At 37.1% G+C, this 23,893-nt stretch overlaps 1 protein-coding gene across 2 annotated transcripts; it reads left to right on the top strand.

Moving 5' to 3' along the window:
* The first annotated feature begins 664 nt into the window (after positions 1-664).
* On the top strand, positions 665-23,120 carry LOC108973656 (gamma-aminobutyric acid receptor subunit beta-like). 2 transcript variants are annotated; one of them, XM_018941050.1, is made up of 10 exons: positions 665-1,068; positions 15,305-15,794; positions 16,196-16,299; positions 16,355-16,422; positions 18,935-19,119; positions 19,192-19,349; positions 19,472-19,756; positions 19,825-20,043; positions 20,108-20,329; positions 21,799-23,120. In XM_018941050.1, the coding sequence occupies exons 2-10, from the start codon at positions 15,601-15,603 to the stop codon at positions 21,963-21,965; spliced, it is 1,602 nt and encodes a 533-aa protein (XP_018796595.1). In that variant the 5' UTR covers positions 665-1,068; positions 15,305-15,600; the 3' UTR covers positions 21,966-23,120. The 2 variants fall into 2 exon arrangements, with proteins under 2 accessions (XP_018796595.1, XP_018796596.1); XM_018941051.1 differs by lacking the exon at positions 665-1,068 and adding an exon at positions 9,594-9,668 and having other exon boundaries at positions 21,799-21,965.
* Positions 23,121-23,893: the final 773 nt, after the last annotated feature.

Genomic DNA, 23,893 nt, shown 5'->3' with positions numbered 1-23,893 from the left:
GCCGCACACCTTTCTTGGCGATCTCGGCCATTTTTTCATTGGTCTCGATGCCTTTGTGGCCTGGCAGATCCATTTTTTCCAGGTTCAACGTCAAATCAGCCTGCGTTGCCCAATATTGAGCTATATTGGGAGTGGTTGATTTTGATCGTTTACTTTAATTGACAGCTATATGCAGCTATCTGAATAATGTGTTCGGATATTCAAGCGATAAAAAAAGCTACATTTCGTAACGATATCTTGCCAAAACCGCATGATTTCCATATAAGGGCTTGAGTTGGTTCGGTCAGTTTATATGCCAGCTATATTTAAGCATTCTAATTTCTAGTAATTCTTTAATTTAAAGACACCAGCAAACTTTTTGACTTTTGCTTAATGTTCAACTACTTTTGCGCCAATATCACAACTAGATGTCGCAACAAAATAGCTGTAATTCTCAACACGTTCCGCACTGCGCAGCATCCAACAAATGAACATGCTCTCAGCACGCACAGCAATCGCTCAATCTAATGCACTGACAGCTACAGGCCACACTTACAAGCAAACACCTGCAGACTCTCTCTTATTAAATGCTGTAATCAGATTTGCGAGGATTCGAGGTAAACAGCCCAGAGCCCTGTGCCAAGCGCTCAACTGGGTTCATCGGCATTCGTTTGGTGGCTGTGTACGAGAGCTCGTGTCGTCGTGCTAGAACGGATTAACGCGCTGCGCGCTGTGAATTGGTTCAACCAACTAATACCGACAAACGAACTGACACACACATACGAGCGTCAAAGAGGCAGCCACAGTAGACGAGAGACGGGTCGTGAAAGTGAATAGCAGTTCTGGTGACTCGAAAGGGGACGGCGGCGGCGGTGTACGAAAGCGAATGTGAAAAGTGAAATTAATTTTTGTCTGCAACTTCGTTGAAGTTGAAATTCGTAATCGGAACGCGACGGCTGACGGTGGTGGCGCTAATGGTGTCGGATTGACGGTCGTTGGAGCGTGTACGAAACAAAAAAAAACAACAACAACAACGCGTAAAAGTCATAGCGAACGTTATAAAATGAAATGTTCGAGCCTGTTAATGAGGTGATTGAAATTGGAGAGAAAATTAAAATTAAATGAAAAAATTACATAATTTCCATTAATGCCGCATTCGAACCGAGTGCTCTTGCGTGTGAGAGTGTGAAAAGATTAAATGAAATGAAATTTCCACTGCCATTTGGGCCAAAATAGTTCAGGGTAAATCAGCAGAAGTTGCCAAACCAAACAAAAACCCTCAAAGCGAACAACACCAACAACAATAACATATGTGATGAAGGCAAAGTAAAGTTCTTAATTATATGCGCGCGGTGGGGTGGCATACAACAACAACAGCAATACGCAAAGGGGTGCGCACACAGCGCATACTGTTTGCTGGCGTTTCTATGTGTGTGAGTGTGCAAGGATGCCACACATTAACTATTCATTATGCACAACTATACTTTATGGATGTCAAATGCATATGCAAGTGACACACACACTCACACATATGTAGAATATTCAAACACGTGCATACAGACACATACACTGCGATGACTTGAATAATATTGAACATCGTTTCGTCCTTCAAGCGCAAATCGAGGAGCAAAAGTGCATAATGTGCGGCCATAAAAAAGACAATAAGAATCTGTCAAAAATATATATGACACCCCCTCCACACATATGTATGTACATGCACAAGTATATATGTGCGAGCAAAGGCGTTTAATAAATCATTCCAAACCTGAAATAGGTCAAATTTGCAAATGCCTCACCAAGCGACGCATTACTGGCGCTTCGCGGCGACGTCAGACGTGGCTTCGCGCAGCGCCGCATCGCCGTCGGCTGTGCTGCCATTTGCAGTTGCTGCTGTTGCACATTCCCACACACACACACACACACATACACACGCGACATGAGTATGCTCTTGTTGCTTGTCATTTGTGAAAATTATTTTCGCAGCCGTCGCTGTTACATTTCATCGCCGCATTCGGCTGCAAGCGTTGACGGCAGCCCTATTATCGCTCATTTCTGCTCATGCCTGCCTGCCATTTTTTACTTGAGCGCGCGTTCGCATGTCTATGTGTGTATATGTTGCATATTTTTAGGCGTAATCACTTTAAAGTGTAGTTAAATTCTTTAATGACACGCTGGCAGCGTCGCAACAGGAGCACACACGCATACTTATATACGTATGTATGCATGTTGGTGTACAAAGTAAGTGCTAAGGGTGCACCGACGGATGCAAATGAGCAAAAAGGCGCAAGCACAATAACAAAATGTGTAAATAACTGACGCAAGCGATGCGCTCTGACAGCGTTTTGGCATATTTGTGACTTAATTTATGGGCGGATGGACAAAATGTTATTTAAAAATAGCTGGCGTTGTCATTAGATGGCAAGAAAATATTGAATCGCGAAATGAATATAATATTACAAGAAAAGTTAATTAGAAAGATGTGCTAAACTCAAGTAAATATTATTTGCAATCTATCTGAAGACAATCAGCAATTTTACAAATGTAAGAATCATAACGGGATTGATTGCACTCCGTTGAGACCACCTATGTATTATTCAATAACATAATTTGCAAAAAAGTATTCTTAAATCTGCTTCAAATCTATTTGGCAGGTACAAAATGTGAGTTGTTTTTAAGTGTATAACATTCATACTGTTAACCAATAGATTTATTGGCAGTAAGTTTTCATGATTAGAAAGTCTATATCTCCTCGATTTCATCTGTAACAAAAGGTGAATTTTAGTATTTGCGAATTTCGAAGTTACTTATATACCAAGGTGCACTTACAGTACTTTTTAAAGTCTTAGGTTGATATATTTAGGATTTCCATGTTGGAAGTATTCACCGTCCCCTATAAATGCACTGCATACATACATAAGGGTTTAAGGATTGACTTGAAGACTAAGTTGTGATTGCGGGCCTAACAGGTACATTTTCAAACTCTTGCAACCTGTTGCTACTCAGTTTGGTAGTTTTGTTCACCAACGGGTTCTACTATCACCTAACACTAAACGAGATAGATATAGGGTCATATATATCGTCAGGATGACGAGAATAGTTGAAATCCGGTTAACTGTCTGTCCGTCCGTCCGTATGTCCGTGTAAGCTGTAACTTGAGTAACATCGAGATATCTTGATGAAACTTGGCATACAGGTTCCTTATTATAAAAAGAAATTACGAGTTGGTAGATGGACGTAATCGGACCACTGCCACGCCCACTAAAGAACATTAACCAAACACCTATAAAGTGTCTTAACTTAGCACTGAATTAAGATATAAAACTGTAATTCTGCACAAGCGATCACGGTAGTAAGCGGCACCTCTGGTTAAAAATTTTAGAAAAGCGACCGTGGCCCCGATCTCTAACTAGGTTAATGTACATAACTCCTAAATCACTAAAGCTACAATAACCAAATTGGTTAAGCTCGAATATTATAAAAACTACTAGGGATAGTGTGAAAATGAATGAAATTGGAAGAAAGTCGCGCTCACTCCCTATATAACGGCACTGTTAAAAACTGCTAAAAGCGCAATAAATAATAACTAATTACGCCAGAGAGATTAATTTTTATCTCCGAGTTGGTATGGGAAAGTTTTATAAGGACCGATGTGAAAATTTAACAATGGGCGGGGCACCGCCCACTTTTTGGTGAAATCCCGTAGCTCGGGACCCGACCAAACCGGTTTCGACTAAATTTAGTACGTAGCATTTTTCTTATATTCCTATATCATAGTGTGAAAATGATCGAAATTGGACTACAACCACGCCTACTTTCCATATAGCACAATTTTAAATTCCACGTGATTCGTTCAGTACTCAAGAAGTACAAATACAATTTTGCAGTAATATTTTCCTTACGGAATGACACGTTTTGACTGAAAATTATCCAAATCTAACCAAAACTGTTCCCTAGGTACCGAATATGTGCATCCCAGTATCTGTGATTGACTTTCGACCGAAAATATCAGTCAATGTACGAGATATATAGTTGAAAATCAAGGATAGTCGTTCTCTGACAATGGTATATCTGTATGTCGAAAATCAGACGAATCGGGCCAATACTTCCTTGATTCCCCATATACTTAATATAAAGGTTTTCGAACTTCCAGGTGACTTTTTGCTGGATATAACAGCCAATATTTTTGTTCTCTCAATCAGATCGGGAGAACATGTTTTAATCATGACAGTGCATTTAATACCAGGATTTTCGAATATCCGGATGACTTTGCTCCATATCATTTCTGGATGTATGCGAGGTACTTTAATGATAATAGTTAATGGATAATATCAATACAAACTCAGCTCTCATATACTATATATAATGACTTTCGTTTTTCTGACAAATCTTACGCCGAATTTGTCGGCCAGTGTATGAGTTATATAAAGTATACTAGAGGACCCGTTCACTCTTCACTGTGGCTGATACATACATAGATAATACTACTACTACCATCTATATGATTTCGATTAGTTGGATTATAACTATTATTTAATGAGATATAGCATTTTGTAAAGCAATTTGTGTTAGTTTCCAAAAAAATTGATCATAAAGCATTCTGTTGAAATTGGGCTCAGGGAAATCCGTCGTTGAAAAGATATTTGCTAAGCTGGAAACAGGCGAAATTAGCACCGAGGAATCGAAAGCTCTGTGCCACTTTGGTTGCCTCGCAAGTTCATAATCCAGCAAACACAACGAATAACTGATTCTGAGAAGTGTATGAGTGCTCTTTAATCGTAACAAAACCGAATTTATGCGTCGGTAATAGAAACATAGCTCCATCATTTCCCATTGGAATCCAATCGACAGTCATTCTAGTGGACTGCACATGATGAAGCGATTATCAGGCGTGAAAAGACGAAAAAGTCGACTGAAAAGGCTATGACCTCAGTCTTTTGGGAAAATAGATACTCAATGACTGATTACTGAGCCACTTATAATCTATTTCACTGCGTATTTGGTTGCATTACTTTCCTACTATTCCAAATACTTAGCAATTGCATTAGTTTTGAGGAAGAATCTGTTTAAATTTGTACGCATATATTCAAATGATTCCTAAAAACATGAATTTTGAACAAATGCTTATTATTATTTAAACATAACTTTTGAATTAATGAATTGTATTGAATTCTAACATAAAGAGATAAACGGCATCCTATGTCCTGACCCTGCCTCTAAACTACCTCCCCACCAATTTCCAACCAAATCGGTTCAGCCGTTCTTGAATTATAAATGGTGTAACTAACACGACGTTCTTTTATATATATAGATATATATATTATATATAAAATTTCTTAGATGCCGATCCTCTGGATGACGTTTCACACCTTAAATGTTTCCCTGGCTTTATTTCTAGCACGTTTCGAGTGTATAAAATGTTCGGTTGCACCAGAACTTAGCCCTTCCGTACTGTTTTTATTTTATAAAGTAACCCTGAATCTCGGACTTTATCGAGTGTCTGTCTAACATCTAAAACGAACCCTACACAGTATTGCTTGCATTCAAAAGCGCTCCTTATAGTTTTGATAGTTCGATGGCATTGCTCAAGTGTCCCATGTCTCCTTATACAAATTTATGTAACTATCTTCATAGTACATAACAAAACCACAAAATACTTAATATTTACTACTCTGGCACAAACTTTATGAAAAACCAGAAAAAAATATAACTTCGGCTACACCGAAGCTATAATACCCTTCACAAGTATAAAAGATTCCTAACAGCAATTTGATGCCGATTCTTCAGTTTGTATGACAGTTATATGCTAGAGTGCTCCATTTCGACAAATGAGCATCTTCTTGGCGATAAAAAGAGGAATGCTTTATTTCATTTCGATATCTCAAAAACTGAGAGTCAAGTTCCCATACATACATACAAACGGACGAAGAAACTGGCAGGGTCTACGACGTTTCCTTCTGTGTGTTACAAACTTAGTGGGAGCCCTAATATAGCTTGTTTCGTCCATTGTCCTTTATCGATGCTAAAACTCGGATTTATTACGCTACATCTACAAACACTGCTCTGAATCATCAACTCGTCGATCTTTTTGATCAAAGCTTTCTCATACCCAAACAATCGTGAATGGTACGTCATGTACCTAGTTCAGTTAACCTCTCTAGAGTGCCTGCTATATCGGCCGACTTCACGCTACGGTCACTCTAAATTAATTTCAAGACTTTCTGTTGTTTTCGTCTTTTGGGTATCCACTGCCTATACCATCTTCGGCGCCTACTACTACTACTAGACGCAGCGTACCAATCCTTGATGATAAATTTTCCTGGCGCAGTTTCCGTAAACTCTTCATTAAGCTTTTTTGTTTTGCTTCTACTATATGATTTCCCTTCAAAAGGGAATATTTTATCAACACACGCAATTCCTTTTTATCCACATTTTTAACAATAACAAAAGTTGCTTTACTGAAAGTGAACAAACGACCAACTGCTGTTAAATTAATACACGCGCCTTTAGAAAGTTACGGTTAACTAAAAACCATATGGATTTAATTCTAGTAGCGCCATCTATGTGTCAGTCTGGACCTTTTTCAATTGACCAGTTACATTCTTTAAATTTAATTTCGTATTTATTCGCCTGAACTTATATAGTCTACTACCAGAAAAAATAGTAAGACATTGTTCGGATAATCGCCGAAAGCATTTAGCATACTTCGGAAAGACAAGAGTATACTAAACACCAATCATTACTTGGCAGAGATGTCAATGACAGTCATACCAACCTAAAAAACGCATTTCGAGGAATGGATTTTCACGCGAAATTTAAAGTAAAACTCTTACTAATTTTTGCTCGTACTATGTTATGTGAGGGTATGTCAAGGCGTATGAGCAATAGTGAATTTTCAAATATAAATGCTGTGTATACTGACCATTTAGTACCCAGGTAATGAAAATTAATAACATAAATGGCTTTTAATTATCATTAATTTTTTCACTAAAGTAAAATTTTGTGCTAACAAAATAAAGAGAGCTAAGAAGAAAAGAAGTCTACACCTACACATAATCCCGTCATAATGTTAAGCTTTAGGTTCATATAATATTGCTATGGTTTATACCCTAGAAAATTTTTATAACAACTGTTGATATTTCTATACTCTCACAACATGATGCAACGACTGTTTGTATCGCCTAAAATCAAATGAGATAGATATAGCGTTTCATACACTGCGCTTCATCAGATTAGCGTCCGCCAAACATGCTTGATTGACGTCAAATATTATTCATAATATATCAGCTTGAGCTATACAATTCTTTTAAACATTCTTCAACCAATTTACCCCAAAGTAAGGCAAATGAAAACAGTATGATTTACAATAATATTTTATTGCGTTACAGAATAAAGCTGTACAATAATTTAAAAAAAAATAAAAAATTGGTCATCAAGATAACATATCTTTTACTTTTTTCAGTTTATTTCACACAAAAAATAAAACTTTTTGTTTAAATTAGAAAGAAAAAATATGAATCATGTTTTCGTTCCAACTTTTGTGGACAAGGACTTCACAAACTCTATTTGGGAGAGAATCGTATAATTTTTTTATTATGCCGTCTATTAGATTCCTTTTGGTGGCATTCTGCTCAACGTCGCCTTACACCTTTGTAACCAACTATATTCATGCGTTCGCTATAATATTTTGAACTGCAATGTATGGTAAGCATTCCATAACATAGACATATTTTTCAACATTCAAGATTTTACAGACCAAGCGAAGTGAACTACGAGATACCAATCCACATTGCCAAATATATTTTTCATATCTGAGCAATCACTTGAGTGAAAATTGAGACATTTATTGCCGTTCGACGGAATCGGTTCGTTTCTACGATCACAAAGTGCTATAATTAATCGTCAATTTAGATGCAAAATTCTAATATAGTACAGGATTGCAATAGCGAAGGACATGTTTGGTGTAAAAAATGCTTAAAAGTGAGTCTTAAATTCTTGACGTACATATCTTCCAAAGATGATTATTTAACATCCAAAAATTGTCCAACTTATCAAGAACACACACACCAAACATGTGGATCCTTGTGCAAGTGGCCGATTTTTGCCGAGCTTATCAGCCAAATACGCGTAAAATTGAGTCAATATTTCCATTAGCTACTATATATCTAGCACACACGTATTCGAAATTCCGCTTGACTTTATACCCCACCATCCATTATATAAGAAATCTTAACGAAATTCAGGAAAAAACTATTTAATAACTCTTCCTCTTGGTTAAAATGGATGAAATCAACACAATACTTCCTCCACTCCCTACATACCTAATATTTGCATGTTCAAACATTCGTTTGGCTTTATTCCTTATATAGTGCTCAATCTAGGAAGTTTCTTAAGGGGTTAGTTGAGTTTGAAAATTTCCAAAAATTTATTTTTTTGTTTGTTGCTTTATTAAATTTCACAATACCTCTAGAATATAGTCCTAAATTTTAAAGTTGATCTGAGTAATAATTTCGGAGATACAGCCTTGAGAACTTGTGCAGTGTCCTGTCTTTAAACACGTTTTTCTCGAAACTATGTTTTTGAAGTCGGTGGACATGATTTCTCGAAAAGTTATCGACCGATTTAGTTCGTATTGTGTACACGTTTTTGAAATGATATTATATAGTTATTGAACGAAGGATTTTTTCTTGTTTCAATACAACTTATTTTTCTGACCAAAAAATGCCGAAAGTTTTACCAAAATTTAGATTTTTTGTTCAAGGTCCGAGAAAAGAAAGACAATTTTAATATTTTTTTATTCCCTACTTTCAAAAACGAGTTTTAGATATGTACTAACAGAATGTGCTTAGTTTTCTAATTTTATATGAACCAATAATAATGTATGCTGTCCACGGCGAGAGCACTTTTTTGAGAGACACCCAGGGAAATGCGGTCTCAACGGCGAAATTTTCAACATTTTTGTATCGAAATTTCAAGAGATATTGTTCGAATATATACCTTTGATACAACATATTATATTTTTGAAATATATGATTGCTTGTAACCTCTATCTAACCTCTTAATTGGCAAATTGCGAGAGTAAAAATCGTTCCATTAGATGTGAACTTAGCCCTCCCTCACTTGTCATTCTTTATTTGATATCCTGAACATTGCATATTAGGTCATTTTAGTCATGCCCTTTTGCCTGCTTGTTTTTTTGTATATCCGCGATTTCTTCTCTGAGTTTTTGAGATATCGATCTGAAAGTTTGCACACTTTCTTTTCTCAGCCAGAAGCTGCTCGTTTGTCGGAACCGCCAATGACAAACAACTGTAGTATATAACTGCCATTGAAACTGACCGAACGAACTAAAGTCCATTTTTTATAGTTTTCCAGGTTAAATAATTCTGATCAACTTAGGAAAATAGTTACTGAACAAAAAATAGTTTTTCTCATTTATACTTCAGAAATTATAAAATCATTTCCACAAACGATTATGGTTTTATTAAATCACTCAATCGTTTACTAATAACTTCATTTGAGATAACTTTCTCCAGTAAACAAGTAAATAATAAACAAAATAAATAACAAAATTTTCAGGAAATTTCAAAACGCTCCAACCACATTCAAAGATCAAAGCAAAGGATTGTAACAATTTGCAGTTTAGCCAAAAGATCACCATTGGGACATGATGTTGTGGCCAGGACTCAGAGGTTAGTTGACTAGTGTTCATGGAAGAAGTGTTGTTAGAATTTTGTTCTTCAATTGATTTAAGGTGTAACGCAAATTAGATCTTTAATGCCTATAATGAAAGGTTTTTTCTTTGAACAAATGTAAGTTTAAAATTTTCCTAGAAGTCCGTTAAAGCCGACTGCACAAACAGCTATGTACATATATCAGCTTTATTATTTCTAAGGACATCACCCACAGCCCCACAGAAACACTTATATCTGTGAAAGAACCCTGAATTCAAAGCGATCGTTCTTCAAACAACGTTCGTGATCGTCAGCAAGAAAGGAGAGAAAGTGCCCTTAAACCATCAGAGGGTTTTACTAAAGTCTCACCTTCAAATCGAGTAGAAATTTCCCTCAACAACAAAGTAAGCTTCAATGATAAACAGATAAGGAAATACAATTGAAGTGAAATACTTGTACTTGCTCATCTGTGCAACGAATTCAATGTTTCAGCGTAAACTAAGCGAACAGCCTGAGGCAATAACTATCGCCGCCGACACACTGGTGTGAAAGTAACACGCACACCGGATGTGCCTTTTGTTTTCAGCCAAACAGCGCCGAGCGCCAAACGCAGGAATAAACAAGTTCGCAACGGCGGCAGGCGGCAACCAGCAGCTCGGGTAGCCAGCAGTCGTAATTGCGTAAGCGTGCACTTGTGCGCTTGACAGCTGACAACTAACTGCAAAGCACACGAAACTACGAACTAGAAAGGGCTTAATAGCAGAGCTCCAAGCCGCATATGGCTGCGTGCCTCTATTCGCATGTATATAATATATACGTGTGTGTGGGTGTGTAACTATGTACACTTGAAAACTTGAAGATGACAAACTGCAAGACTTTTGCAAAAATGTTACGAAAATCACGCTGAATGCGTTCGGCTTAGACGCCAACGGATCAGGCCGATGAGGTCTGCGGCGGAGTAGGCGGGCGCGGTGGTACGGTGGTGGGGTTGTCAGTGTTTAACGCAATTATGCACTTTACTGAAGGTTCTTCCTAATTGAAATTGTGAAAAGCCATCAACAGCAACTACAACAACAACGAAAAGGACAAAAACAACAACAACAAAACTAAGCGAAAATGCATTTTAGTGGCACAATGCGTCGCCTTCATGCTCGTCCCTGCATTCACTCTCACCCCCAGCTGGCAGACGCCTTCCCCTACTCAGTTGCTCTCATCCGTTTTTCTTCTTTTCCTGTTCTCTTTCTTTGCTTTTCTATGGCCTACTTGTTGTTTTTGCACTTTACGCTACCGTTTTCTGTGCTGTCTTTTGTGATGTGGCAGCGCATTAAATGAACAAGTTGAATAAACTTTTGTTCAACGACGAAAACTATGTAAATATAACGGTACAAAAGGTACTTGTGCACACTATCAAATGCACAATAAAAATGGCAAACAGAATAACAGTGATAAACATAATTTCAAACATGCCATGGAAATGGCAAAAATGCACGGGAAGTAGACTGAGATCGCACTCAGCAGCTGCTTTCATTGCTTCTTTCAGCTGGACGGTGCACATGGCGTATGAGTAACATATTGGCATTGCTTTTAGCATTGGACGACAAGGCGTATGATGAACACTTACAAGCATGCAAATTCAATGGCATTTTAGTATTAATGGCTGTTTGTGGTTGCTTGTTAACTGTGTGTGTGTGTGTGTGGAATATACAGACTTTAATATGCTAATTACATTGCGAAAATGCCCATTTTAGAATGGTGACATAATTGTTGCAGATAAATGTAATAATTTGATGTATTTATCCGTGGTTTTATAGAAAATAATGTATAGATCTCATAGTAGAAGAACATTTTACTCACACATGCTCGGGTATGTCTGTAAACGTATGCAAATACAATTTCAATCTTGAAATAAAAAATATTTTCGAAATTGCGCTTTTAGGTTTACGCAATAAAAAATGAGAGTCTAGGGAATAGTTCTTTACCTTGATAGAACATTACATTATTACATTACATTATCACAATATTAAAACAAAGGCTACGATTCAGTTGTGATGTAATCGAGACGCAGCCATATCTGGTGCCTATGGAGACATTAAAATAATAAAAAAACTGAGCTATTCAGTTGTTGAATACTACAAAAATAATCGAATACAAAAAAAAATCTAATTCTGTATTAATGTTAGTTAAGTGTTACCATAATTATTCTTCTTGGCTTTGCAAAAACTGAATTTTATTCATTATACTCTATTCATTATTCTATTATACTTTTTCGTTTGCTCACCACCAGACTGGCTTTTGGAAAAAGACGTTAAAATGAAACTAATGTAGCAACAATTGTTATTTATTCGAAAGCTATTTTATATCATTTAGGAAATTGTGTTTCCCAATCGTTACAATTTTCGAAGGATTTTACGCTAGCCTTCCACTGAGTTTGTTTAACTCCAATTTTTTTTTTTCGGACTTATGATGATCTTCTTATTCTTAATTGGCGTAGATACCGCTTACGCGATTATAGATACTCGGAGAGTTAACAATAGCGCGCCAGTATTATGATGATCAGTCGAAATATTAAACGAGTTTTCAGTTTTATCAGAACTATCTGAAGCGTACATGTTCATACCATCGGCTTCTGCTATAGCACTAATCCTCATAATTTCCCTGATCTTTCTAAGCGCATTGACATATGTATATAAAAAGCTATGTCCATTGGAACCACACCTTTTACAGCATTCAGTCTTTTATTAATATCTTTCAACAATTTTTTTTTTCATATATTTGGCTAGAGCATTATCAAAGAGCTTTGCTTGTATTTTTCAGTTGAGAAAATTAATTAAAGAAATAATTTTACTTTTTGGCTGCTTCTAATGGACGGAGAAGGGAAATAATGTCACCAACTGTACTTAACTCATATGCAGTATGCATTGCTGGAGCAGTCAGGTGTTTATTACAATTGTGTTTATGGACGCAAAGAACGTAATAATAGTCCATAACTCTTTCTAGCATATAAAAGGTTAAACACCAGCGGGTAGGTATATAAGGGCTGTACCGAAAAGAAACTGCACACTTTCAATAAAATAATTCTCATAAAGTACCTGTTGGTCAAAACGGTTGAAGTTCAGTGCAAGTCATGTGGAAAATATTAAAATAAATTTCAGTGAAAGCTGTTCTCTTAAAGATTTATCAAAATGTGGCCCTTGTGAGTAAAATCTTGAAGCAAAGGTGTTTGTCACAATGTCTGTATGCGATTTGGCGAGAAAAGCTTAAACCAGTACTAGTATGATTCAAAGTGTGAAACAGAGAAATAATTTACAAATGATCTCAAGGACATTAGCAGGTCCCCAATTCTGGCAGGCTATTTGCTCTTGCGGCTTTAAGCACACTCCATTTTTCACAAAGGGTACTATAGTATATCGGCTTTCACTTTTTCCCTTTTTCCGCTAGATACATTGACATACATCAGCGTAAAACGAAATTCCGAAATTTCCAGAACGGAAGCGAGTGAACCATTGTTCTGCTACATGAACGTTTCCGTAAACTTCGCAAATTTCATTGGTGGCTTGCGTGGCATTCATTCCTTTTTTATACGGAAATTTCAAAATATAGCGACCTTTTTTTTTTGTCAAAGGAAGCATGAAATCTCACTTTTTCAACGCCGTATGGTATCGCACAATTTTATTGATAGCACTGGACATATACGACTGCAACAACATCTATTGAGAAAACACGAAAATACTTTTTCGACTACTCAATGTATGGAGAAACTATTTAAATCCTTTTTATGCTTTTATGGTATACTAAAACAACTGACCTTTGAACTTTCAATACTTAGTAAAGTGAACTAAGCCTCTTAAATCATTTTTATGCTCTAAATTAACAAATGTTTTTAACCATTTTTAGTTGAAAATTAATGTTACTTTGCAAAACATTAAATCAAATTAATTTATATTTTTCATTTTCATTGTTTTACATTTTTTGTTAGCGATCATCCCAGAGAAATCCCAACGTTCACAAATATGTTTGTTAAATTTTCAAGCCGACCTTTGCAGTCGTTCCAACAAGTTTTCTTTCCGCTTTTTGTATTAATAAACACATGGAATAAAAACATCGATGCATCGGAATTAACCCATCAAAGTTAAAAAAAAAAATCTCTGAATACCGGTCATCACTCATTTATACGTTCTAATCTGAAATAATTTTACACTTCCCCAACAATTCCGTTGAACATTTTGGTAAACTTGGATGAAGTGAACAGCGTTTCACTAAATTTTGACGCCATCGATCGTAGAACAAATGCTTCAATTGCTTGATCGATGTGGTGAAAGCAATTTGGTTCACTTCATTATCAATATTTTTTTTTTTGTTTAATTGTCTTGAAGCGTATTCGTTTATACAGTTGCAGAAATTATCTAATCAAACAAGGATTATTTCAAATCAAAAGATATGTCCATACTACAGTCAGGTCTGCATCGCTATACGTTATAGTGGTCCGATCTACATAAATGGTGGTGTGGCTTTAGACAAATTTCATGGAAAGTTAGAGCATTCATATTATACGATCAGAATAGTGTCAAACAGCCAAAAGGAGGAACGACTGGCGCGTTTTAGTAAACTCAGCTATAACCGCGTAGGCGTTGTCTATGCCAACAAAGAAGTAATGAAAATAATAGAATGCGCGTGTATGTAGATTAGATTTTGTTCAGGTTAGAAGCGCCGAATTACGCTCACGGGATATTTTATTTTTAGTAAAAAAGTCACTAGAGGTGAGAGATAAGCTCCGAATGGATCAAGGCTTGGGAAAAGGGTAGTGAACGGAGTCCATCAATACTAGTTACAAGCTTTTTGACTATTATCTCAAGCCAAAGAATTTGATCTACTGCTCCAAAGCGAAGCGAAGGAAAGTAACTGTCTACTAAAAAGTTTAAGCAACAATACTAGCCTCGAACTGATTAACCGTGGCGCAGGGGACTGATTTAGGAATACCTAACATGATATTGGGTTACTTCTACGTAAGGCTTTTGGGCAGCCGCCATAACGAAATCACTGGCAACCGACACCCGGTCAGAATGGAGTGGTAACAGTGAATGTTGGGCAACTATCAGGACTTAAATTTTTGTTTGGTTTCAGAGAGGAGTTAACATAACAGTCCAAGTTCCAACCAAGCTATACGAGCTTCAGGCGAGCCAACTCCGCTTGCAACTTGGGGTTCAGCCAAATTACCTAACCTAACGTAACCTAACCCATCACTTATTTAGTGAAGCCATATTCCTTTTGAGTTGCTTTAACCAAAGTAGATAATGTTTTAGTGTAGCCATTCTTTGTTTGTACACAGAAATATCAAAATCAGGTAGGTGTCAAGTCCTGTGGTGTTTGCGACTGCTACTTGCTAGGTTTGGGTTCCTTAAACCGAATATGATAGTGCAAATTTCCCACTCGAAGGGTGTAGAGGCCAAACCACCACCATTTACTATAATGAAAAATATAGCTGCCGGTGATGGAAGTTTTTTTAACTCAAATTCGTAATCAGAACACCATAAACACTCCACGGAGCTCCTGGCACATCAGTCGCAAATTTTCCTTCTGATTTTTTGAATAGTGTAATTAGAATTATCTGGAATTTACTTATAAAGAAACTTTTCCAACTATCACACATTGCACAGGGTCGGCAGTGAAGCAGCTTCGCACGAAATAATGCACTAGAATATCACCAGCAACAACAGCACCAAACGCATTGTAACGACGAGCGCAAAATGCAACAACAACAAGTACACTTCAACGCGCTCCTCCCATGACATATGTCCAATAAGCTAACGAGTTCTATAGATATATATATATATATACATACACATACAACAACTACAACAATATCGTTCATAACGGCCAGCCACGGGATATTATCACGTATGACCGCCAACTCAGCCATATCACAGCGCAGCACAACAACAAAAACACGATAATGTTGTGCAAAACAAAAGGAAGTAGCAGTCGAGGCAAACGAAAAGCGCTTGAGGGAAGTAACAGCAGCAGCAGAAGCAGCAGCAGCGGCAGTGAAAGTGGGAGTGGTAGTGCCGCGATAAGCCATCGGTGGATGGACAGTTGCACGTTGCTACTTTTAGTCATACTCACATTGACGCATATTCCCAGCGCGAGGTAAGTGCGACTTCATCCATATACATACAACCATATCCACATACACACACTCGATATAAGCTCAGGAATTTGCACAGTTTTTCGCGACCCACTGTCCCTTCCCTTTCACACATATACAAATTTCGTGGCTAAATGCTTCGATATCGTTGAATTCCGCTGTCACATGCATACACACATACATACATACATACTTGTATGTACCCTCTTTACATTGAGTGCAAGGCAACCCTTACCTAGATGGTATAATGGGCTTAAGACTCTCTTATCAGCTTTGGTGACGCAAACTGCAAAAAGATTATTTTAAAAATGCATATTTTCATCGCACGCTAAGTTCTCTATCTTTTCGCTTTTTAATACTCATTAATTTATTCAAAAAATTATAACTAAAATCTCCATTGCAGATGTAAGCGAAAAGAAATGGCCGCCGGTCGTTTGGAGAATGTCACACAAACTATTTCGAAAATTCTCCAAGGTTACGACATACGACTGCGTCCGAATTTCGGCGGTGAGCTTTTTTAAAAAAGTATAAAGAATAAGTATTGAATTTCAACTAATTTCAGGTGAGCCATTGCACGTGGGTATGGATCTCACAATAGCCAGCTTTGATGCCATATCAGAAGTGAACATGGTAAGATCTCTTATGAGCAAAATATATTGCCTCTGGTACGCTAAGCAATCAGAAGGGACTTTTTATCGGCAAAAGGCCGATTAAGTCGGCTCATTTATTAATCATTTGCACGAAAATGTACATAGTCACAATTCCGGCTACGTCACATTTGGCCTCGTAATTAATTACTTATGCAATCAGGAGTTAAAATTGCAACTAAAGTTGTCATACAGACCATAAGGAAACATATAGCTCACACCTAATGACAAGGCAAGAAAGTAATGGCAAAGGTCTTCCCTAAAGGAATCCTCCATCCACCTTAAAGTGTTGGAAATTGCAATGTCTAAAAAAGTTTTAATGTACCTGTTTGGTTCGCAGTGATCTTTCAAATCTCGGTTAAATATAATTCTGACTATGAAATGTCCAATCAAAAAAGTCGCGCAGTTTTTGTGACCACAAAATGACGCTTTAGTCATAGTTCGAATTTATTGTCAGCTTGTGAAAAAATTAAGTCTCTAATCGCCTGAGTTGGCATTGAGTGGCTACGAAAATTGCTATATTTGACACGGTCTAGCTTAGGCTGTTTGCTATATAGAGTTGGCAAAGACCTTGTCATCTGAAGCCAATTCCAGTATTGTCCACAATTGAACCTCTTAATGAAAGCAGTCGCTCAGAAACGCTCAGCTTTAACTAATGTGAAAGGAATTTTGTTCCAGCGAAAAAAATCTACTCTACGCGTATCGTTAAAGGTCCAGGAGCTTAATTGAGGGGGCATCCACCCAATAGTCCGGCCCTGTCACCTAGTGATTACTAGGCCTAATAACAGACTATATGCTCTTTAGTATTTAGAAGAATTGTGGTCTTAATCGAAACTATTTGAACCGAAAAGACGTTAATACTTCCTATAGTGAGTAAGAGACCAATTGTACACGCATATCGATTAAAGTATTGTGATACATATTTTACACGACAAATGATAAACCACAAATCATATACTCTCAATTGGTTGCAGGCTCGTCTATTCACGGATTAGTTTGTCTAACATGTAACACAGTACAACGGCTAATCGGGGGGGTGGGAAATCCAAGTCAGGGTGATGGTACTAGGTCAGTATAGTAAAACCCTCAAAGGGTTTGGCGTACGTATGTGTCAGTTTTTTTTTATGATCTTTTAAAGTCATGAAGGCACTCGTTGCATGCTGGACATATATTTGGTATATCGGGGCTGATTCTGGATAAGTAGAAGTTTAACCTGCTATAGTATTCAGAATGAAGAATGAAGCTCCATGTGCAAGGGACACTCTCGATTCTCGAACTTGTCATCTGGGTGGTGCTTTGATTCCAAGTACGCCATTCACTGAGAGGGATTCGGTGAAGGTGTTAGTGGTTCCACTGTAAATGGCGGTGAGTGCATGTCTGAACTTAGTTGCGTCAAAAGTCTGTTCAGCGCATTGTCTAAGTCGTCGACGCATTTAAGGAAATACCTCTTCATCTTCCTAGGAGGCGGTTACGTTTCAAACAGGCGACTGTGTGTTAATGTTCGATCGGATACAACCGTAGTGCAGTGTTCTTGTATTTCTGAAGCCCTACAAATAAATTCTACCATAAAAACTTAGAAAACAGAGAGTTATGTCAAAGAAAATTTATATGTCAATCTTTGGAGAAGATCTTCACATGAAAGCCTGCCTTCTTACAATGCTGCAACAAATGCAAGCAGCTTCTTCAGTGGAATGCGGTTATGAAAGCGGTCATGAAAAGCCAGAGATGAAAACTTAAACTGTAAATTTTCTAAACAATACTCTCCACAGTATACAAGGCAAAAACCACGCAGTAGTGGCTTAAATTTAACAAACCTGGTTTCTTAGCTACGGACCAATAGTCGAAAAAAAAGTCGAGATTTCATTTCCATTGAGTTCAAATTTTAGTAAATGTTCCGTAAAATACCACACAAAAAATAATAGAGGCTCAAAACATTTTTGACCCAATAGCACTAGATATTGTATTGTGATATTTTTATTGGCGCCCATTGCTCAAAAAATTTTATATCGCTGACTCCCTATCGTGCGACCTCTTCAATCTACACTTGAATAGTGTCATGTCATGTCACTGTGACTTCGAAACCGTAGATAATTTCGTCTATCTTGGAACCAGCACTAAGACTTATAACTCTTGCCAAAAGGTGTTACTTCGAACTGAGTAGGCGATTGAGAAGTAAAACCCTCTGTCGACGGACAAAGACCAAACTCTACAAGTTACTCATCATCCCCGTCGTGCTATATGGTGCAGAGACTTAGACGATGACATCATCTGATGATTACACGTCGGGGGAAGCAGAGGAAGAGGAAAACCTCCAATCCGTTAGAAAGATCAGATACAGACGGACCTGGCTGCACTTGGAATCTCCAATTTTTATCGAAAGACAAATCTTCAAGTTCCAAATATTTCTATTTTTATTCCAAATACTCAATCAATATTTATAAAAACAACAAATAGCATTCGAAATCTTAGTAATAAGTTTCTGTCTTCACTGAAAGGACTACACCATCACCATGTATTTAAACCAGTACTGGCGAGATGAGCGGCTAGCCTTCAACGCATACGGACCATACTATGACGATGATGCAGACGACGATGGCGTCAATGATGTGCTGACACTCTCTGGCGACTTCGCAGAGAAAATTTGGGTACCCGACACCTTTTTTGCGAACGACAAAAATAGGTGAGTGTGTAGAACTTAGCCAAATTCATAACATTTCATAACTAACGGTAAATTTAACTTGACATTTGACAGTTTCTTACATGACGTCACCGAGCGCAACAAACTGGTGCGCTTGGGTGGCGACGGCGCTGTCACCTATGGCATGCGCTTCACAACAACACTCGCCTGCATGATGGATTTGCACTACTATCCGTTGGATTCACAAAACTGTACAGTAGAAATTGAGAGTTGTAAGTAAACGACGCAGAGTGCTTGGAATTTTCGTAGATTTTTAGTGAGAAAATTTTGTTTGTTGCTTTCGTTGTGGCTTGTGTTTGTCTTGCGTTGTTTGCTTGGTTACGGCTATTTACAGATGGCTACACTGTCAGCGATGTGGTGATGTACTGGAAGCCCACACCGGTGCGCGGTGTCATGGATGCCGAGCTGCCACAGTTCACCATAATCGGTTACGGTACGAATGATCGTAAAGAGCGTTTAGCCACTGGTATATATCAGCGCTTGTCGCTCTCTTTCAAATTGCAACGGAATATTGGTTATTTTGTATTTCAAACATATCTGCCAAGCATATTGATTGTGATGCTCTCGTGGGTGTCCTTCTGGATCAACCATGAGGCGACAAGTGCGCGCGTCGCTTTAGGTAAGCGCTTGACTTAAATACAACTGAAGAAATCACAAATCTAAACTTTGACTCTCACTCTCACGCAGGGATAACCACCGTGCTCACTATGACTACAATAAGCACCGGTGTGCGCAGTTCCTTGCCAAGGATATCTTATGTCAAAGCCATTGACATTTATTTGGTGATGTGCTTCGTGTTCGTTTTCGCTGCACTGCTTGAGTACGCAGCTGTCAATTACACGTATTGGGGTAAGCGCGCCAAGAAAAAAGTGAAAAAGTCCAAAGATGGTGAAGGCAGAAAAACAGGTAAGTGAAAGTGAATTACACTCGTCATCTCAAGGCCGAATTAATGCAGTCGTCTCACTTACAGGCAAGGGCGATAAATCCGAAACGTGTTCAACGGCCGATGACATCATCGAATTGCAGGATGTGCGCATGAGTCCTATACCCTCATTGCGTAAAGGCAACTACAATAGCACGCTCGGCTCCATAGGCACCGAAACTGTGGACCTGGCAAAGTTTCCACCGAGCTTTAGAATTACGCGCAATTATGGCACAAATCGTACACATTTGCGTTATAGAGGCCAAAAAGGTGGGTGAGGGGGAAAATGGCAGGCTTATCTCCATTACAAATTGAGCACAACTCAACTTTCTTAAAAACCTACTTTTTTATATGGTTGTTTGTAAGTCCTAAAACTAAAAGAGTCAGATATAGGGTTATGTATACCAAAATGATCAGGGTGACGAGTAGAGTTGAAATACGGATGTCTGTCTGTCCGTCCGTGCGTTTGTCTGTCTGTCCGTCCGTCCGTGCAAGCGGTAACTTGAGTAAAAATTGAGATATCATGATGAAACTTGTTACACGTATTTCTTGGCTTCATAAAAAAGTTAAGTTCGAAGATGGGCAAAATCGGCCCACTGCCATGCCCACAAAATGGCGAAAACCGAAATCCGAAAACGGAAACCTATAAAGTGTCATAACTAAGCCATAAATAAAGATATAAAAGTGAAATTTGGCACAAGGGATCGCATTAGGGAGTGGCATGTTTGGACGTAATTTTTTTGGATAAGTAGGCGTGGCCTCACCCCCTACTAAGTTTTTTGTACATATCTCGGAAACTATCATAGCTATGTCAACCAAACTGTATAGAGTCGTTTCTTTTAGACATTTCCATATACAGCTCAAAAATGGGAGAAATCGGATAATAACCACGCCCACCTCCCATACAAAGGTTATGTTGAAAATCACTAAAAGTGCGTTAACCGACTAACAAAAAACATCGGAAACACTAAAATTTACGGAAGGAATGGCAGAGAGAAGCTGCACCTAGGCTTATTTTAATAATTGAAAACGTTCGTGGCGTCGCCCACTAATGGACCATAAATCATATCTCAGGATCTACTCAACCGATTTCGATGAAATTTAGTATATAATATTTCTTAACACCCTGATAACATGTACAAAATATGGGTGAAATCGGTTCACAACCACGCTTTCTTCCAATATAACGATATTTTGAATTCCATCTGATGCCTTCTATGTAGAATATATACATTGATGATAGTGGAATAAAACTTTACAGAAATACGGTATTTGAGCTGAGATATCCCTTGTGGAAAAATTGTCGTGATCGGACTATAACTTTTCAAGGTCCCTGATATCGAACACGAACAACTCAGTGAATAGCCTAACCTAACCTAATTTTTCACCGAAAATATCGGTAAATCAATACAGTTAAAATAAATGAAAATACAATTCAATTACTTTGAGTATCTAATCTAATTAATTTTACAGCAAAATAAAAAAATATGTAAATGACGGATAATGAAATCTCGATTATCACTTTATCATACGAGAGTATAAAATGTTCGGTGACACCCGAACTTAGCCGTTCCTTACTTGTTTTTTTTGTTATGTTTTTAAGAAGTATGTAATATAATTAAGCAAGACAATCCATACCCGGAATTTTTAAACGTTTCACTGGAACATCTAGAATATATCATTTGTCTGACTTTATATATCAATAATTTGTTTAATACCGATAACTTTGTATATTGCAGGCAAACCACGCATGCTGCATGCGCTGAAACGAGGCGCTTCGGCCCTCAAAGCAACTATACCGAAAATCAAAGATGTTAACATTATCGACAAATATTCACGCATGGTGTTCCCAGTCAGCTTTTTAGCCTTTAATCTGGGCTACTGGCTGTTCTACATTCTGGAATGATAGCACCTGCTGACACTTCACGCCAAATAGGAGGAACCCTAGTTAGTGTGTAGTGTACAAGTAAATTATGACACCTGAAAATTCGAAGTCTACCACGTAACCAAAAGCCATGGCACAACAAAATGCACAAAAAACTGCGCAAAAAACCCAATGTGAGAGAGTCCAATCAAAATTATGTAAAAGTAAAATGAATCAAAGAAATGTCACCAAAAATTAACCAAATGTGTCCTCAAATGAATTAGAATTAAAACAATTGTGTAGATGAACGCCAAATTAACTAAAGCAAATTAGAGCAACAACACCAACCTAAATTGTCAGAACGAGCCCTTTAAAATTAAAAAAAAAAAATTAAAAAAAAAAAATAAAATTAAAAAAAATGTAATAACAGAAAAGCACGATTTCATTGCCACTTCGATGGATGTGTTTGCGAATCTTATAAAAGTTCAAACAAAACCTAACATAGTCAATGAAAAGTTGGGCTTAGTACTAAATGTGACCCTTCGCTATAACGAAATAAAAAATTACTTACATACATACCGACAACACAAATTCTTACCAACGTTTAGTTTAAGTTAGGAACGAATTAGGAAGTCCAATGTTTTAGGAAACACAAGGTCGAAAACTTAGAAAACAAAATTTAATTACGAATACTAATACTTACATAAATTTAGTGGGAAGCTTGAAATAGGAACCGAAAATAATGATTTTGATTTTTCAAATTTATTTCAAATTGATTAACAATAATCGCTTTAGATTTTTTACTTTCTTTACAAAAGTCTCGATATGTCACCTAAGGGGTTAAATACAGTTAGAAAGCCTAAGATAGCGAGTTTTACAGAATTTTTTCTGGGGCAACTCTTAAAGTTATTTATCCAAAAATATGTACACATATTGAGCTATCTTTTAACTGTACTTTAAGGCTTAGTATTAGTTAAAATATTTATTTGAAAAGGAACTACAACTGATCTCCAGGAGCTCCATTCAATAAAGGCGTTTTGCAATGATCACTATATCTCTGAACAAGATCCTCTGAAATTAAAAGAAAGAGATATCATTAAAGTAATGCTAAATCTAGTAATTAATAAAAGGAATAAGCAAAATAGTATTTTTTGACAAAATGGCGTTTTCTAAAATGAAAAACAATTTTTGAACACTTCGGCCTTACATTGTTTATAGTTAAAAAAAATCTTCGATTAACTACTAAAAATATAATTTAAAAGCTCGTATTAAAATGTGAGATTAATCAGTTTAGCTGTTTTTGAGTAATATTGATCATTGACTTTGAAAGCACCATTTTTAGGAAAACGTCTTTAAAGTTTGGTCTAGTACTTCGAAGCAAACGCCTTTCCGAATTAGCGTGTAACTTCGAAAATGTTCACCGGAACAAAATGAAGTTTTCTGTGCATATTCTCAAATATATGTACATATATTAAGAAAATAAAATAAAAAATCCATTTTTTTTTAGAATATTAACTGTATATAATCCCTTAGAAAAATGCAAGATCTCCAAATATTGGCCAATCCAGAACGAAAAATTTGAAATTGTGTCGAAACAAACTAAGAACACTGACTCAGAATCAACACTGTATTGGAAAAAATCGGACACATTTAAAGCAACAATAACATTTGTTCAATATAAAAATCGGATATGAAGGAAAAATACGTTCAAGGTCCGAAAAATATAAACACAAACTTACAAAAAATATAGAAAAATTTATAATATGTTTTTAGAATGGTCTTAGTTTAGAGCATATAACCAATTGGAATAAACATTTAACACTTTTTAAAACATATAACTCATATCCTAGGTGGCAACCCCAAAATCAAAATTTGCTGTTAGCGTGTAAGTAGTGTAAGCGTACAGTTAATTGGGAATTATCTGAGAAGTGAAATAGTTACATACGGTTAGGCAGACAGTTTTGAAAATG

Source organism: Bactrocera latifrons, unplaced genomic scaffold, assembly GCF_001853355.1.
Source record: "Bactrocera latifrons isolate USDA-ARS-PBARC rearing strain unplaced genomic scaffold, ASM185335v1 scaffold_5, whole genome shotgun sequence".
Classification (NCBI taxonomy): domain Eukaryota; kingdom Metazoa; phylum Arthropoda; class Insecta; order Diptera; family Tephritidae; genus Bactrocera; species Bactrocera latifrons.
This window is presented reverse-complemented; position numbering and strand designations above follow the sequence as displayed.